Here is a 17,031-nt window from a genome sequence, read left to right on the forward strand (position 1 = left end):
TAGATCTGCTGTATCTCACAATCTTCATATGGTGGTCTTATACAGTAGATGTCTTGTGGGGCTTGGTGGTGCAATCTTCCTGATCAACTGAGCTAGGTGTTCTAGGATTGTCTGTTGTGTGGGTTATATGAGGACTCCTATTTTAGTTGAGTCTTGAACTAATTGTTGTTGACCTCTCCATGAGTGGGGCTGACCCTCAGTCTGGCTGACTGTTAAGGATTGAGCCTTACAGTCAGGGAGCATCTGCACTGTAATGAGTCACTGTGCAGATGCTCCCCTTCCCCTAACAGCAGAGTTGGCCCCAGCAGGGTTTGGTGACTGCCAAGATCACCCTTGGGGTGTGCCACTTGTGTGGTCCAAAGCCCACCACCTGTTGTGTTGGTTCTAGGCACTCTTGGGAGGGACTCCAGTGCAAATCAATGTCAGACACTACCTATAACTGGCCTTGGGCTACCTGTCTGGAGCTACCAAGCAATTCTTAGTTTATGACTGCCTGTGGTAGACCTGGGTACATGTGGGAGGGACCAAGCTGTGCAGCAAGGTCTGCCTCCACCAGCTCTAAGCTTCGGGGCAGGTCAATAAAATACCCAAGGCACCCTGAGTACTGCCTCCACCTGCTGGCTGCTCTGCTACCCCGAGGCTGCCTGGACTTCCTCAAAAGCCTTCTGAACAAAGTCTGTAGGGTGGGCCCAGGGTCGCTGCAACCCACAGTCTCTTCCCCAAGAAACAAGTTCAGCAAGGTGAAGAAACCAGGAGTCAGGAGGACTGGTCTAAGGATCTCCAGTTTGGGGACAACTGATCAGTCATTAGAGGGTAGGAGGTGGAGAGTACAGTGGGAGTAGCACTTATTCCAGATCCATACAACTCAGTCTCTGCCCAATTCTTTGACCAGAGCTCCCCAACAAAGAGAACACGCAGATCCAGGTTGGGTGCATCCAGCAGACATTTCTGCAGGATGTGAGCTCAGTAGGGCAGGGCCACCAGTAGTTAGGAGGCCAGGGCCAGTGGGTCTCAAATTGGGGTACAGTTTCAATGAAGTGTGTGCAGGGGAAACAGCCCCCACTCCAAAACCACAAATCTCAAGTACCTGTCCAAGTCTCCAACAGAGGTTCGCAAGAAAAAGTGCACCACAGGTCCAGAGTGGATGCAGCCAGCAGACTTTTCTGCAGAACATGAGCTCAGTAGTACAGGGTCACTGGGAGTTGGATGGCTGGAGCTAGTAGCATATGTGTGTGTGTGTGTGGGGGGGGTGGACCCCACTCTAGAGCCATACAACTCAGTATCTCTCTTAATCTCCAACAAGAGCTCCTCAAGAAAAAAGCACACCAAATGTCCTGGCTGGATGCAGACAGCAGACTTTTCTGCAGGATGTAAGCTTGGTGGGGAAGTAACACTGGGAATTGGGAGGACAGAGTTAGCAGGTCTCCTCTTGGGGGAGCAGCACCAGTGGCACATAGGGGGAAGAGAAATGGCTCCATTTGAGAGCTACACAATTCAGTGACTACCCAAGTTTCTGACAACTCCCGGGTTTGCCTGAATCTCATTAATTGCTCCCCAAGACAAAGCACACTGCGCCCAAGCTGCAGCAGACTTTTCTGCAGGGCATAAGTTCTGTAGGGTGGGGCCACTGGGAGTCAGGGGCACAGGGTTAGTATACTCTACAGGCTGGTGCTATATGGATAGTAAAGCTCAATGTAGGGAAGATGGCATAGAAAAACAGCACAGGGACTTGGTGGCTGACTCTCCAGGTCTCACCTTAGGGTCATACAATGCAGTTCTCTATATGACTCCAATTTGCTCTAAATCACCTTCCCTTTCCTCTGAGCACTGGGTAAGTGGCTGAGAATGAGATTTTGAGTGCTGGCTCTTTAAGAGAGTACTTGAGTTTCTATCAGATTTCCATCTCTCACTGGAATACAGAATCCCCACTGATTTTCACAGCCAGATATTATGTGGGCTTCTCAGCTTTGGTGCTCTAGGCTGGGGTCCCAGCAATTGCCACACATGGGTTTAGGGCCAACCCTTCCTGCATCTCTGTCCTTCCTACCAGTCTCTATGTGCCTTCTTTTGTAAATTATTGGCTATAAGACTTTGGTTCAGCTAGTCCTCAGTTGGTTGGTCTTTAGGCTGGTTGGTCTTTAATTTAGTTGTAAATCTGGTTTAGCACCAAGAAGAGGCAAATGTAGCTTCTACCTACTCCACAGCCATCTTGGATCCCCATAATCCCAATTTTTGAAAAAAACCTACATTTTTATTAACCTGTTACACTATTTCAGAGCTACTAATGGAGAAGAGGGATAAGTAGTGGACAGGCTGTTATCTCACTTTGCAAATTCATGACTGGGGAGAGCTACCTCTACTGAATTATGAATAAAACTTTCCACAAAATTATTGAAATCTGGGACAATCCCAGGTCAATGGTTAAAGCAGATTAGAATTATTCCTCAACAACCTCAGACTTCAGCCTTAATTCTTTGGTGACATGAGAGCTTAGAAAGGCTGAATATAAAGGAAATACCATGCCAGATCCAGTACCTTTATAAATTTTTGGCAACTACCTAAATATCCCTTTTTTATACTTTTGGGTTAGTGACCTCAACTTTTAGAGAAATAAAGAAAAATGGACACCAAGTGCAAGGATGATAAAGCCCTGGCTTACCTGCCCTGGTACTCAGAAGAAATATAAAAATGGGCTGCTGAACAAAGTTCTTAATGGCCAGGTATCTCTCTTCTCCTCTCACAGAACCATCTACACGCTCATAGCTGTAACCTTCACACATGGGAAGAAAACATATTAACCCTTTTCAAGTACTCTGTACAGAATAAGACATTGTCAGATCAAAACCAAATGCTACTTTTTGTCTCTTTCCATGTATAGGCATGCCCCTACTTTAACCGAATCCCATGGACCCTTAGATATAAATCTAAGGGTCATTTTATTGTTTTACCAAAGAACTTACCATAATATACTCTCTGGATTTTTTTAATACCTGCAGTTGATATACTTGCCATTCCAGGACTTAATATTCAATTCTGACTATTCAAAATTCTGTACTTCAAGCAACCCTGAAATATACACTATGAACATATTGTGGGGCAGTTTCCAATTTTGCTTAGACCCAATTCTTAGATACATAAGCAGTAAGACAAACACTTAGAGATAGTAAGTGAGCCTGCCTGATGGCCGTGTTTATAAACACGACTTAGGCATAGAGTTTCCTCAATGTGCCAATGGCATTTCCTGCAAGTGTCCACTGAACTAGGTATCCACTGGCAGGGCATCAAGTGGCTCTGAAAAACTATGAGTTTATTTATTCTTTTAATCATTTTTAATTTTTCAATTATAGTTGACATAAAATATTGTATTAGTTTCAGGTTTGTTTATAGGTATTAGGTATAGCTGCTATGTTACCCCGTGACTAGACATTATATAACTTACATCACCCTGATAAATCTCGTACCCATCTAACACCATACAGTTATTAGAATATCACTGATTTATATTCACCATGCTGTACTTTACACCCCTGTGACTATTCTGTAACAACCAACTTACACTTAATCCCTTTACCTTTTCAACCCATCCCCTCACACTCTCCCTATTTGTCAATTGTCAAAAGGTTCTCTATACCTATGAGTCTGTTTCTGTATAAGCTGTTCATTTGCTTTTTAGATTCAATTCTTGATATGCACTTATTGCAATTTTACTGTTCATGCTTTTATCTTTTTTTTCTTTGTCTTATAGAAGACTCATTAACATTTCATGTAATACTGGCTTGGCAGTGATGAACTCTTTCAGCTTTTTCTTGTAAGGTAAGCTCTTTATGTGTCTTTCAATTTTAAAAGATTTCCTTGCTGGGTATAGTAATCTTGGTTGTAGGTTCTTGCTTTTCACCTTTTTGCCTATTTCTTGCTACTCCCTTCTGGCCTGCAAAGTTTCTGTTCAGAAATCAGCTGGCACTCTTTTTTTTTTTTTTTTAAAGATTTTATTTATTTATTTTCGAGAAAGGGAAGGGATGGAGAAACAGAGGGAGAGAAACATCAATGTGTGGTTGCCTCTCCCGCGTCCCCTACTGGGTGGCCCAAAACCAGGCACATGCCTCGACTAGAGATCAAACCAGTGACACTTTGGCTCACAGGCCCATGCTCAATCCACTGAGCTACACCAGACAGTCTTAACAAGTGCTCCCTTGTAGGTAAGTAACTGCTTTCCTCTTGCTACTTTTAAGATTCTGTCTTTACCTGGCTGGCATAGCTCAGTGGATTGAGCGCGGGCCTGAGAACCAGAGTATCGTGGTTCGATTCCCAGTCAGGGCACATACGTGGGTTGCAGGCCAGTTCCCAGCAGGGGACTCATGAAAGGCAACCATACATTGATATTTCTCTCCCACTCTTTCTCCTTCCCTTCCCCTCTCTCAAAAAAATAAATAAATAAAATATTTTTAAAAAAGATTCTATCTTTAACCTTTGCCATTTTAATTATGACATGTCTTGGTGTGGGACTATCTGTGCTTCCTGAACTTGTATGTCTTACTTCCTTCACCAGGTTAAAGAATATTTTAGTCATTTTTTAAATAGGTTTTTAATATCTTGCTCCCTTCTCTTTTCCTTCTGGCACCCATGATACAAATGTTGGTAAGCTTGAAGTTTTTCCAAGACCTCCTTATCCTTATCTTCATTATTTTTAATTCTTTTTTCTTTTTGCTATTCTGATTGGGTGTTTTCTGCTTCTTATATTCCAAATCACTGTTTGATTCTTGGCTTCATTTACTCAACTGTTAATTCCCTGTAAATTATTCTTAATTTCAGCTACTGTATCATTTATTTCTGACTGGTTCTTTTTCATGGTTTCTATTTCATGCTGTTGAAGTTCTTACTAAGTTCCTTCAGCACCCTCATAACCATTTTTCTGAACTTTGTATCTGGTAGTTTGCCTTCATTTCATTTGTTTCTTTTTCTGGAGATTTCTCAAGGTTTTTCATTTGGAACCTGTTTCTGTCTCCTCATTTTGGCTGCTTCCTAGTGTTTGTTTATATGTAGTAGGTAGAGCTGCTACATCTCCCAGACTTGGCCTTGTGAAACAGGTATCCTATAGGGCCCAGTGGCACAGCCTCCCCAGTCACCCAAGTTGGGTGCTCCAGGTGTACCTGTGTGGGCTGTGTGCACTGTTCTGTTGCAGTTAAGCTTTGATTGTTATAGGCGTCAAAGGAATTGACCCCCAGGCCAATCAGCTGCAGGACTGGCTACAACAATGACATAGGAACTGCACAAAGCAGAAACGGACCGTACAAGAATTTGCTTTAGTACAACTTTGGTACTCACTGAGTCTGCCCCTAAGTGTGGAGGTGTTAGGTTGTAATTGGCATGATCTAAAGCTGTCCACTGCCCTGGCTGGTGTAGTTCAGTGGATTGAGTGTCAGCCTCCAAACCAAAGGGTCGCTGGTTCAATTCCTAGTCAGAGCACATGTCTGGGTTGCGGGCAAGGTCCCCAGTAGGAGCTGCATGAGTGCAACCACATGTTGATGTTTCTCCCCCTCTCTTTCTCCCTTCCTTCCCCTCTGTCTAAAAATAAATTTTAAAAATCATAAATAAATAAATAAAGTACTGGCTCTGAGGCCTCCCGGGAGGTGCAAGGTTAGCCACCGTCTGTGCCCCGCCTGAAGTCATCCAGCACAAGCTACAGAGTGATCTTCAGATGGCTGCTACTTGTCCTGGGCTTAGAGGTACCTAGGAGAGGCCAAACTGCAAACCAAGAACAGCTGGTGCTAGTGGCTGGCCTGAGGTATGGGGTATTCTGTGGCCAGATGCATTCTGAAGCCAGATACTAGTTGTTTGAGAGATTTTAGAAAAGTCCAAAGCACGAGGCAAGAGAGGACATTTGTATGGAAAAGCAACTGGAAACAGCTTGGGTGGGTCCACAAGTAGGGTAAAGCAAACACTGTGAGCCAGGTTGACGAAAGACTCAAATATGGTACCTACCTGCCAGATCTGTGGAGGTGGGTCTCAGAAAAGGAACAATGGCCTCTGCCAGCACTTTTACCTGGCATAAAGCTGCCCCCCAACCTCTTACCCTAATGTGAGAATAATTCAGTTCCCTCCATATATCCATGCTTCCTTTCAAGCTGCTGCCCCAGTGCTGGAGCTCAGAGAGAGTGAATCTGAGTAAATATGTGCACAGGCCCTTTAAGAGGAACTGGCTGGGACTCCAGAAGCCTCCAACCCTTGCTAATTTTTATAGACAGAAGTTATAAGGACTTCTCTTTTTCTGCCTTTGGAACCCTGGGCTTGGTGGCCTGGTGTAAGACTGGGACCCCATCCTCCTCAGGATGGACCTCTGTGCCGAGATAGCCCTCTTGCTCTTAAATTACTACACATGGGTGTGGGACCAGCCCATCTGAGTCTCTTCCTACCTATCTCAATGTGGCTTCTTCTTTAAATCCCTGCTTGTAGGATTTCCATTCAGGAAGATGTAAGGTGGTTCTGAATAATGGTTATTTGTAGTTTAGTTATAATTTTGATGTAGTTGTGGAAGGATTTGAGCAACTCACTTACCTACACTGCCATCCTGACCAGAGTCTCAAGTTCATTTCTTAAATAGGAAAGTCTGAAGTGGCTACTTCTTCACAACTAATCTCAAAATCAACCAATATTACAGCCACTTCCCATCATCCCACACAAATTTTATTATACATTAAACAGATTCTCTGGTAATAACTTACATTCCTTATTGTCTTTGTCTATATAGAATAAAAATTTCCTTTACCTTTTTCTTGGTTGATAAATGGGATCTGTATAATTTCAGAATTCATCTTTTCTACTAATCCTGAACAGTTACTCAACTGTTGAGATGTTACAGAACACTGACAGCAACTGTAACTGAAACTGTTTATCATACATTTTCAAAAATTCTCAACATTTCTGCAACATACATGTTCTCCAGTACCCATATTTTTAAATCACCACCAATGGAAATATGTGTTTAGTTCTGCCTACATGTCTCCACCCTGCTGTCAATCCTTGTGTCACACAATCCTCTCCTTACTTTCAATCTTCCTTTGGTTCTGAGTAATTTTCTTTTACTACTTTCCTCTGTAACATCCCCATACTCTAGATTACTCTTCATGGACCTATCTGAACTATTAAGTCTAAAAAAGGCTGAGTAACATAGCAGCCAAGAAATGTCACCTCTATAATCCATGTAGTCTTGAAGAATGTCCAACATCTGGGTCATTTGGGAGAAAAGTAAAACCCGATGGCCCCTAGCAAGAAAAAGGAAAGTTTCAGGTGAAACTTACCAAAGAATGCAAGTTTATAAATAAATGAAATCCTAAACTAGAAATACAAATGTCATAATCATTTACAGAGACTTTCTCAGAAATGCTAAATGTCTTATATAAAGACATAGGTCCAAATGTAACTATATCCTTCAGAGCAACAGTTCTCACAACTTTGAAATTCTTTGGAAGCAGAGTGGGGATATTCCCAGAAGCATGTGTCAATGCACCAAGGAATGTACAAAGCCCTAGGATAACCAAGGTGACTCTTTCTATAATATCAATTTACAAAATGGAAAAAAATACACTTTTAACAGCAAATAAAGATGTGTTAAAAGTAAATGCAAAATTTGACGGCACAAAAACAAACAAAAAAAACTCTAAAAATTGAAAACTCTAAAGAGCTTGTAGTCGGCCATCTACAGCTATTCTCTACTTGGAGGTATAAAGTCACTATTCTCTCCTATACAGCTATAACTGTTGAAAAGTCTGCGAAACATCACTTTAGAGAAACAAGGGGTATGTTATATTCCATATGATACATGAGAAAACTTATATATGGGGAGGAGAGGAGGACACAAAATGGATTAAGTCAACAATGAAGTCAAGCCTAGAGCCCCATGTTATCACCTGTTATTTTAAGTTTGCATAAAGAAGTATGGCACTGTCAAATACATACTCTCACTAGGAAAGCTAATTTAGTCTGAGCTTGCAATGGGTGTAAGAGGAATAATTATGAATTCCTTCAAGATTCAAGTCCAAAATAGGAAAAGGCATTAAATTTAAAAGTTGAGGACCTCAATTCTAATCCCATTTCTGCCAACTGCTGGCTATATTACATTAGACAAGTCACATGACCTCTCTAGGCCTATTTCAACACCTGTGAAATACGATGATTAGAGAGAAGACATTTATGGGTCCTTTTCCAACTCTAATACACTCATAGTCGATACATCAAAGCCAAAAAAATATAATTAAGACATGCAATTATTTGACTAGCACATTTCTAATGTTGGGTGCTTTTGCCAAATTTGAGGTATTAGGTTGGATGAGGCCCACTTGGGGCAGTAGTTCCTAGAGACAACTTTGAAATTCTTTGGAAGCTGAGACTTCTCTGGGGACTAGGGGGGATCAGATACAGGCTGGACACCAGGGTACTGAACACTTAGCTGAACCGTTAAAAGCTCCAGAAATGACTTGGTTTTCCAATACCCAATTCATGTCTCTGAGATCAAGTCTCCCAAGTTCTAAGTGAAAACCAGAATATCGCCCCGAGCAGTGTGGCTCAGTTGGTGGGGTGTCATTCTACAAAATGAAAGCTGCCAGTTTGATTATCAATCAGGGCACATGCCTGCGTTGTGGATTTGGTCTCAGGTCAGGGTGCACATAAGAGACAATCAATACATATTTCTCTCGCTCTTTCTTCCGCCCTTTCCCTCTTTCTAAAAATAATAAAATCTTTAAAAAAAAATCACATGTTAACAAAAGTGAGTATTTACTATGCCCTTACTATGTATCAATTCAATACAAGATACCAGAATTTAACTAAAAAAGAAATGCTTGATGTTATCTCTGTCCCTGTGGAACTGAACAACACAGCTGGAGTGATATAGTTAATATACTGCCAATTAATTAGCTAGCAGATTAAGGCAGTACATGGCCAAGTATTGGATTAGGATCCAAAGTGCTATAATAATTATAGCATTTATAATAAGTGCTATAATAAGTGCTCTTTTATTATCATAATTCAGGAAAGAAAAGAATGATTATGGAGGAGATGGGGTGAAATGGGGTGGGATGGGAAGGAATGGGGTGGAAGGTGTAGTTATACAAGTAGAACCTGAATCAGGATCTTGAGAAAAAGAAAACTGGAGATAGTCTCAAGAAATCTGTGAGTTGCTGATTATACTGGTTTTAACAGTCACCAGCTCAGAGCAGAAAATGTGAGCCTACTACCTACCTGGAATATAGGTGTGCTAACAGTTTATCCAGCAGATGAAGTTTCCCACTGGCCTCAATTAGGTGTTCTCCAATCTCAAAAGGCTCTGGTTCCACACCTGGAAAAGAAGGAACCCAATCTCAATAGTGTGTGTTCTCAGTCAGGCCAGACTCTGTAAATGAAGAGGCCCATGGCCCAGCTCCCTCTAGTTGACAATGGGCCCAAGTCTCATTTCTCTTTGAGGCAATTCATAATTGCATGAAAACCTTAGTGCTGCTTATCATCAATCACAGGGCCTGGTACACCTATATACCTGTAATAAATGTTTATCCAAGGAATAAACCAACTCTAGGAAACTGAGGCACAGGGAGACCAAAGACACCCAAAATTAAAATCCAGAGTCTTTCACTCTAGAAAACAAATCAAGAAATAGGCTTAGCTGTATAAACTAGTTATTCTGAAGGTGGAGGACAGCAGTCAGATTAACCTGGAGGGCTTCTTTCAAAATGTACATGTTCCCAACATACCCCTCCCTGGAAAAAAAAATCCCATTATATACCTAATTAAGATGCTGTGACATTTTTAAACAATTTTTAGTGCTGCCTGGGAAAGATCCCCTTAAAATGACTGCGGCAAACCTTCTGCATTGGTCCTATCCATACTAGAGCCCCCCCCACCACAGGAGTCCTGAAACTTTCCCAAAGGCTACCAGAGTGAATTTAAAAAAAAAAACAGGTTAACTGACAGTGACCAGAGGGGTGGGGGTAGGGAGCTAATGGGTGAAAGAAGGGGAAGGGGCAAGCAAAGGAACACAAATAAAGAACTCATGGGCATGGACAATGGGGGGATTGACTGTGGGAGTGGGAGGGGGTAGGGGTGAGCAACAGGAAAAAAGGTGGGACAACTTTAAGTGAACAACAATAAATTACAAAGAAAAACAGTTTGAATGAAAATGAAAACATTACATATCAAAATGTACAGAAGATAGCTAAAGCAGCACTTAGAGAGAATGTACAGACATCTATAAATGGAAAGGGAAGCAGCAAAGTAGGCTGAGAAGGAGCAGATGTAACACAGGCAGAGAAGAGAAAGTACTGTCCCAAAAACCAAGTGAAGAATAAGAAAGAAGTGATCAACTATGTAAAAAGTTTTGAGACATTAATTAAAGTATAAACTGACAAGCCTGGCTGGTGTAGCTCAGTGGATTGAGCATGGGCCTCTGAACCAAAGGGTTGTGGTTCAATTCCCAGTCAGGGCACATGCCTAGATTACAGGCCAGGTCCCCAGCAAGGGGCGCACAAGAGGCAACCACACATTGATGTTTCCCTCTCTTTTTCCTTCCCTTCCCCCTCTCTAAAAATAAATATTTTTGAAAATGCCCACTTTGTTAAAAAAAGTTAACTGCCAACCATTGGTTGGGCAACATAGAGAACAGTGGTAAACTAAGAACAGTAGTGATGAAAGGCTGAGTGGGTTCAAGACAAAGGGATATCTTATTATATAAAAATGATTAGATAAATCCAGACTATAAGACACCCCTAAAATAAATGGCCTTGATTCTTCAAAACTGTCAATTTCATGAAAGGCAAAAAGGGCTAAATAAGGTAAGAGATGTTTCTAAATTACAGGAAAATAAAGAGACATGACAAATGCAAGCAGAGTTTATGAATGGATCTTAAACTGAAAAAGAAAAAAGTAAAACAGTCTTAGGGATACTATAAGGGAAAACTGAAAAAATCTGAATATGATCAATATATTAAATAACATCAACATAAAATATTAATAAAATGGAGAAAAATAGACAGCAAACACAAGCAATTCTTTTGAAAAATTTTATGTTGGCCACAGAGATATTAACAAAAAGTAACGTGAGAAAAGGGGAACTGCCTTACCATCAAATAAATATGGGTGATCCACACACTTTCGAAGCTGGGACAAGACATTCTGAAGTTTAACTTTCTTTGCCATCTCATTTTCAAATGCATCTGAAATGTAAAAAAAATAAATAAGAGGCAGAGAGATGCACTACTGAACAAAAAAAAAACCCTCCAAGTTTCCATAAATAATCTCACTCATTTTAATATATCTTTCAAACCTATATTAACCTCCTAAATTTCACTGAATTATGGTAAGAATTAACAGTGTGTCCATATGAAGTTTCCTTAACCATCACTTTGTTTTAAGGACCCTAACCATAAATTAAACTCAGGAGTACTTTGTCACTCTTTTATACATTCTAAATTTCCTTCTTTAATCACTGCTCTGATCACTGGAATCATTGGAGCCAAGGGACAGAAAAATATGAACTGAGAGACTGTTGTTCCACTCCTATTTCTCTTTTTCACTCCCAATTCCTCCCAGTAAATCTGACTGAACAATAACATTTTTAAAAAAATTAAGTATCTAACAGGGTGGGAAACCTATGACTGCAACACCCAGAAGTGTTTGCTTAACCACAGGCAATAACAAAAACTGAGCTGAGGGAAGAGGGAGGAAATTTCACAACTGCAGCAACAAATAAAGTGTGAGTTAAGTTATACTAAAGACACTCAGCCAGTTTCACTGCAGCTGATCTGAATATATGCAGAATACAAAATTCCATCCCATAGTCTTCCTATACAAAGTGATTATAAAATAATTCCCTGCATGAAGACCACATCTTTATTTAGTTCCCAAACAGACAAGTGCCCTCTGAGTACCCAGATCTTTCATCAGAATGGCCTTGTAGTATTTTTTCTGCAGTGCTGACATGCCATGGTATATCACTACTTCTGTCTTCTTGGGAAGCTCTGTAGCTACGTCAGCTTTCACTCGCCTCAGCAGAAACGGCTGCAAAAGTTTATGTAGTTCACTTGCTGTGTAAGGAAAAAAACACACGAAGTGTGAAGTGGAAGCAAGAAAACATACAGCAATTTATTTTTATTTCTCATTTTTATGCCAATTCTGCATTCTAGGCCAATATGGTAATTTTTCAGTGTCTCTTCCTTCACTGGGTTCTTTCCAATCCTTCTGGAATCATTATTAGCTCTTAATGAGAACTAGGAACACTCAAAGAACTTCCATTTTTACTAATAATCTCATTGATTAGTATAACATCTTAGAAATGCAGGGCAAGTAAGTAATCTCATCCCCATTTCTAGAGTTAAGTGAGGCTCACAAAAATTAAGCATCTTATCCAAAGAGCTAGATGCCACTGTTGCTAGCATTCAAACTTAATTCTTCTGACTTAATCTCTCTTGTTCACCCCCCAAGTGTGGTAAACTCCAAAAGCTAGCCAAAATTGGAATTACACCAAATGTACAATTGCCAGATACATCAAATAAAAATATAAGAGCCCAGATAAGTCTGAATTTCAGATAAACAACAGATGAGTTTAATGAGTATATACCATGTATTATTTGACTAGGTATCATATATTTTATCCGGCAACCCTAAGCATGTGGGCAATCAGAGCAGGTCCCCCAGGGAATCTTCAGCCTGAGGTATCGAGATTTTTGTGTGAGAAGTCTTTCCAACTCATACTCAGTAAGTACATTCAAACTCACTAAGCAGAATGCCTACCATTTGTCTTGAATAAACAGTCTAGGATAATGTTATGGGGATATAGAGATAATTCTATGAAGCAGAGGTACAAAGATACAAGAGGAAGAAGGCTACAACTGGCAGATGTATGAATGAGGAAGGCTTTCCTCCTTCACTCCCACCACCCATCCATCCCAGTTGATTCTGGTGCCACGTTAAAAGTGCCAGGTTATGGAATGCTGAACAGTAGTTTGGGGCTATAATACCCAAATACTTTTCTGCCTCAGGAAGTAGCACAGAAACTTAACAAAGTTCTTATAGAAATTATATATTGGAAAAATAAAGTCTGAAAATCAGCAGATACCTTCTATTTCTTCCAAAAAATGACCCAAAGAAGCCCAGTTGTAGACTCATGTAACAAATAAGAGAGTCATGATAGCAGACAACTGGGAACAACATGAGTAACGTATCATCATCTATTTTTGTGTGGCTCTTTAACTTCCTGGAAGGTATCCTCTGGATATTGATTCTTTCTTTTCTCTCTATAACCATTATCTATTTTGTACTCAGACAGTTTCTGGGCCCAGGCTTCTTGGGAACAATTTATCAGAAGGGCACTTGCCTGACTCAGACTCTTTCTCAATATCCTGGTAACGTTGAACAAAATCTTCTATCTGCTCCTTGGAAAAGGCATCAGGCTCCACAAAACTGAGGAGGGAGTAGAGCTCTTGGAGGCTATTCTGGATGGGAGTTCCGGTCAGCAGGAGATTGAAAACTACTGAAAACTAAAATACATTAAAAAAATAAAGTAAAAAATGTGTAACACTGGAAAGCAGGACTGAGTTTCCTATCGCAACCTTTTACCCATGCGAACAGAGGCATGACTTAATGGAATGACCACAGGGATATGAAATCAAAAGGCTCAAGTTCAAGTTGAATACTGTTTGATGTAGAAAATAACACCTTTTCAGTTTCAACTCTAAGAAAGAGATAATAATCCTACAATGAAGATACTGTTAAAAGGATGTAAGTAAAATCATTTTGTAAACTTTGAACTACTACATGAGTATTCAATATGGTCATTATTATTTAATTCATGTGGAGATTCAAGCCATCTTCTCACCTATGTGGGGGAATCTACTGAGGCATCAGAAGTACATTACCATATACTCATGCAGTTTGAGAAGCCAAAATTATAGCAGCAGGCCCCATCACTACAAACACAAACAAGATCTATAATAACTTTGTACTTCATCACATGTAACACACCAAGACTTCCTGATGTTTCCAGACATAGAGCCATATACAGCCCAAAATGCAAAAAAAATCTTTCCATTTGAGCAACAGATGACAACACCATGAATAAATGACTAATTAAATAAAAGGTTAGGAAAAACAGTAACAATAGATATTAGATTAAGCAAAGAACAACTCCTGACCTGTGATTAACAAGAATATACACCACTTTAACTAAATAGTACAGCAAAATGGGAAAGCCATATCCTATGTATGTATATTGGTATTACTTAGATCCTCACCAGAACAAATGTTTACTGATTTTAGAGAAAGGAAGGAAAAAAGAGAAACATCAATTGGAATTACAACTAAAATGTGGAGATATCACCCAGAACAAACAACTGAATAGCAAGAGATAAGCCTGATAACCTCAGTATGAGAAAAGAATCATCTTCACAGTGCTGACTGGTAAGAAGTACAGTGGAGATTCAAGAAAGCTGCCTGACTGTCCACAGGCAGCAGCATCAGAGGTATAATTAAGCAGCCAATTGGACCTGTTTCGACCCCTGAGAAGAATGGGGTCGAAACCCTAAGCAGAGATCCCCAGCCTAGAGTACCCAAGCCCAAAAAGTACGCTGATAACTGATGGTGAAAAACAGCAGGGTTCCTCTCTGCCAGAGACTGATGGCTAGAAATTCAAAGATCTGTTTGAAGGGCCAATGTACAAATTTTCATTTACAACCACTCACCCAGGGCTCTGGCAAAAGTGGATGCAGAGTGGACTGCTGATGCCTAAGGAGAGACTGGGGACAGAAGCTTTGGGGAGAGAACTGAGAGAATAGTCGCCCAGGATCCCAGCGCAGAGTCACTGCCCATATAGCAGCAGCCATCCTGCTCAGGCAGACCACTCCCCTCCAAATAGTAGCAGCCTGAGGAGAAACAATAGCCCCAACACAAAGGGGACTGTGCCCAGCCGTATGGGGCTTAAGCCTGACTACCAAGTATGGAGTGACTACATTAATAACTGAAGGAGACAGGCATAGGGAATAGATCCCTGGTAGTCTCAGAGCAGGCTGCATAAGGTCAGATGGGGTCAACATATGACATCTGCAGAGGTAGATCCAGAAAGAAAAAACCCGGGCAAACACCAGAGGCTACCTAGACAAAAATCCACTGTGGTCTTCTACATGATTAGCGATAATTTCTTTCCTGCATTGCTTTTGAACATTCATTTTTTCTCCAGAAAGTTTATGCATATTAAGCCACTAGATTTTATACTACAGTTTAATTCTCCCCTTTTTATAATAGTCTTAATCTCTTTAAACCCTTATTAATACTGGTTCATTTACTGTTGATAGTGGGATTATGAAAGGAGATATTTTTGTAAATGTTGGTTTGTTCCCTGGGCTTTGTGGTTTTATTCTGGCAGCACCAGCACAACACCATCCAAGATGTGGTGGGAGGAGTGATACTCAACCAGCTGAAGAGAATGACACAACAAAGAACTACCCACACACAATAAAAAACCCAATTACATCCAGAAAGCCAACATAAACGGTATAAAGGGCATCCCAACAGCAGCAAGTTCAAGAGATCAAGGAGACTGCACTGCTGAATCTCACAGGTCTCCTACCACAGAAGTTCAAACCACAAACTCAGGAAGTCAAAAGAAATCAATTTAAGAAGCAGAGACAAACGAGGAGTATCTCAAATAATGGGAAGACAAAGAAACAACACCCAAACTATAGGAGAGGAGGCATTCTCAGAGAGAATGCTAAATGAAATAGAGGCAAGTCAACTATGAGATGTTGAGTTCAAAATAATGGTTATAAGGAAGCTCAATGAGCTCACTGAGATTTACCAAAAACTACAAGGAAGCTAGCTATAAGGAACTTACTGTGAATTACACAGGCACAAAAAAGGACATAAAAGCTATCAACGAAAGCCAAGAAGAGATGAAATACAATTTCTGAATTCAGGAACACAGTAGAAGGAATCGAAAGCAGGCTAGAGGACTTCTGCCAAGATGGAGGCATAGGTGGAGACGCTGTGCTTTCTCACACAACCAAGTTTAGAGACAACTAAATATTAGCAACAGAAAACACAGCCAGAACACAGAAAATTGAACTTTTCGGAAGTCTGATAACAACAAATTCTTCAGCCTGACCAGTAAGAGGGGCGAAACCAGCAGCTGGCAGAGCAGGGTAGCACAGGAAAACTCGGTCAGACGGACTCAGGCACGCGGAATCCAGGCCCAGGGTTGGACCTGGTGGGCAACTCAGCACGCAATCGCGGGGAAACTGTGAGGGAGCAGGGCTGCGGGTTGAATGTGGTCGCGCATTCATGTGTGGATAGACAAGAGAGAGAGTGGGCAATTGGACGAGAGCCAGCAGCCCCAGCGGCAAGCAGCAACGGAGGGCTGCTTTCCCCACTCTGACCCCGCCTCCACATACAGCGTCATAATCCAGCGACCTAAGTGGCCCTGCCCTGGTTAACAACCTAAGGCTCTGCTCTTCACCCAGCTGCCAGAAACAGCAGAGGGGGCCGCCATTTACCCGCTCTGACCCCGTCTCCATATATAGCGTAACAACCCAGCGACCTGGGAGTCCAAGGCTCCACTCCTCAGACTTAACAGGTGCAAACAGACCAAAAATGGCTCAAGAAGATCTCAAAGCCCCAGAGCCTATAAATCTAAGCGATGAAGAAATAGCAAAACTCTCAGATGCACAGTTTAAAACACTGGTGATCAGGATACTCACAGAACTGGTTGATTACAGCCACAAATTAGACAGACATATGAAAGTGAAACTAATTGAAATGAATGGAATTGCACAGGAAACCAACAGCAATGAAAAGGAAACTGGGACTCAAATCAATGGAGTGGACCAGAAGAAAGCAAATAATGGCAAAACAGAAAAGAGTCAAGGAGAAAGAATTCAAAGAAATGAGGAGAGTCTTAGGAACCTCCAGGACATCTTTAAACGCTCCAACATCCGAATTACAGAGGTATCAGAAGGGGGAAAGGCACAGCCACCAGTGGAAAACTTATTTGAACAAATA

The 17,031-nt window shown here is 41.1% G+C and overlaps 1 protein-coding gene across 6 annotated transcripts in view; it reads right to left on the reverse strand.

Annotated features, from left to right (window-relative positions):
- The window catches only part of CHD1L (chromodomain helicase DNA binding protein 1 like), a 105,602-nt gene that overhangs the window by 48,555 nt on the left and 40,016 nt on the right, over positions 1-17,031 (reverse strand). For 5 of the 6 annotated variants that reach the window (XM_037158880.2, XM_053666197.1, XM_053666198.1 and 2 more), the window contains exons 7-12: positions 13,358-13,520; positions 11,913-12,068; positions 11,106-11,198; positions 9,235-9,331; positions 7,186-7,259; positions 2,660-2,770 (exon numbers count right to left, since the gene is read on the reverse strand). In XM_037158880.2, the coding sequence (XP_037014775.2) occupies positions 2,660-2,770; positions 7,186-7,259; positions 9,235-9,331; positions 11,106-11,198; positions 11,913-12,068; positions 13,358-13,520 (694 nt within the window). The remainder of the gene's footprint in view (positions 1-2,659; positions 2,771-7,185; positions 7,260-9,234; positions 9,332-11,105; positions 11,199-11,912; positions 12,069-13,357; positions 13,521-17,031) is intronic. The other variant, XM_053666195.1, reaches the window with a different exon arrangement.

The sequence above is a fragment of the Artibeus jamaicensis genome, unplaced genomic scaffold, assembly GCF_021234435.1.
Source record: "Artibeus jamaicensis isolate MK-2021 breed Jamaican fruit bat unplaced genomic scaffold, CSHL_Jam_final contig_447, whole genome shotgun sequence".
NCBI classification, from domain to species: Eukaryota; Metazoa; Chordata; class Mammalia; order Chiroptera; family Phyllostomidae; genus Artibeus; species Artibeus jamaicensis.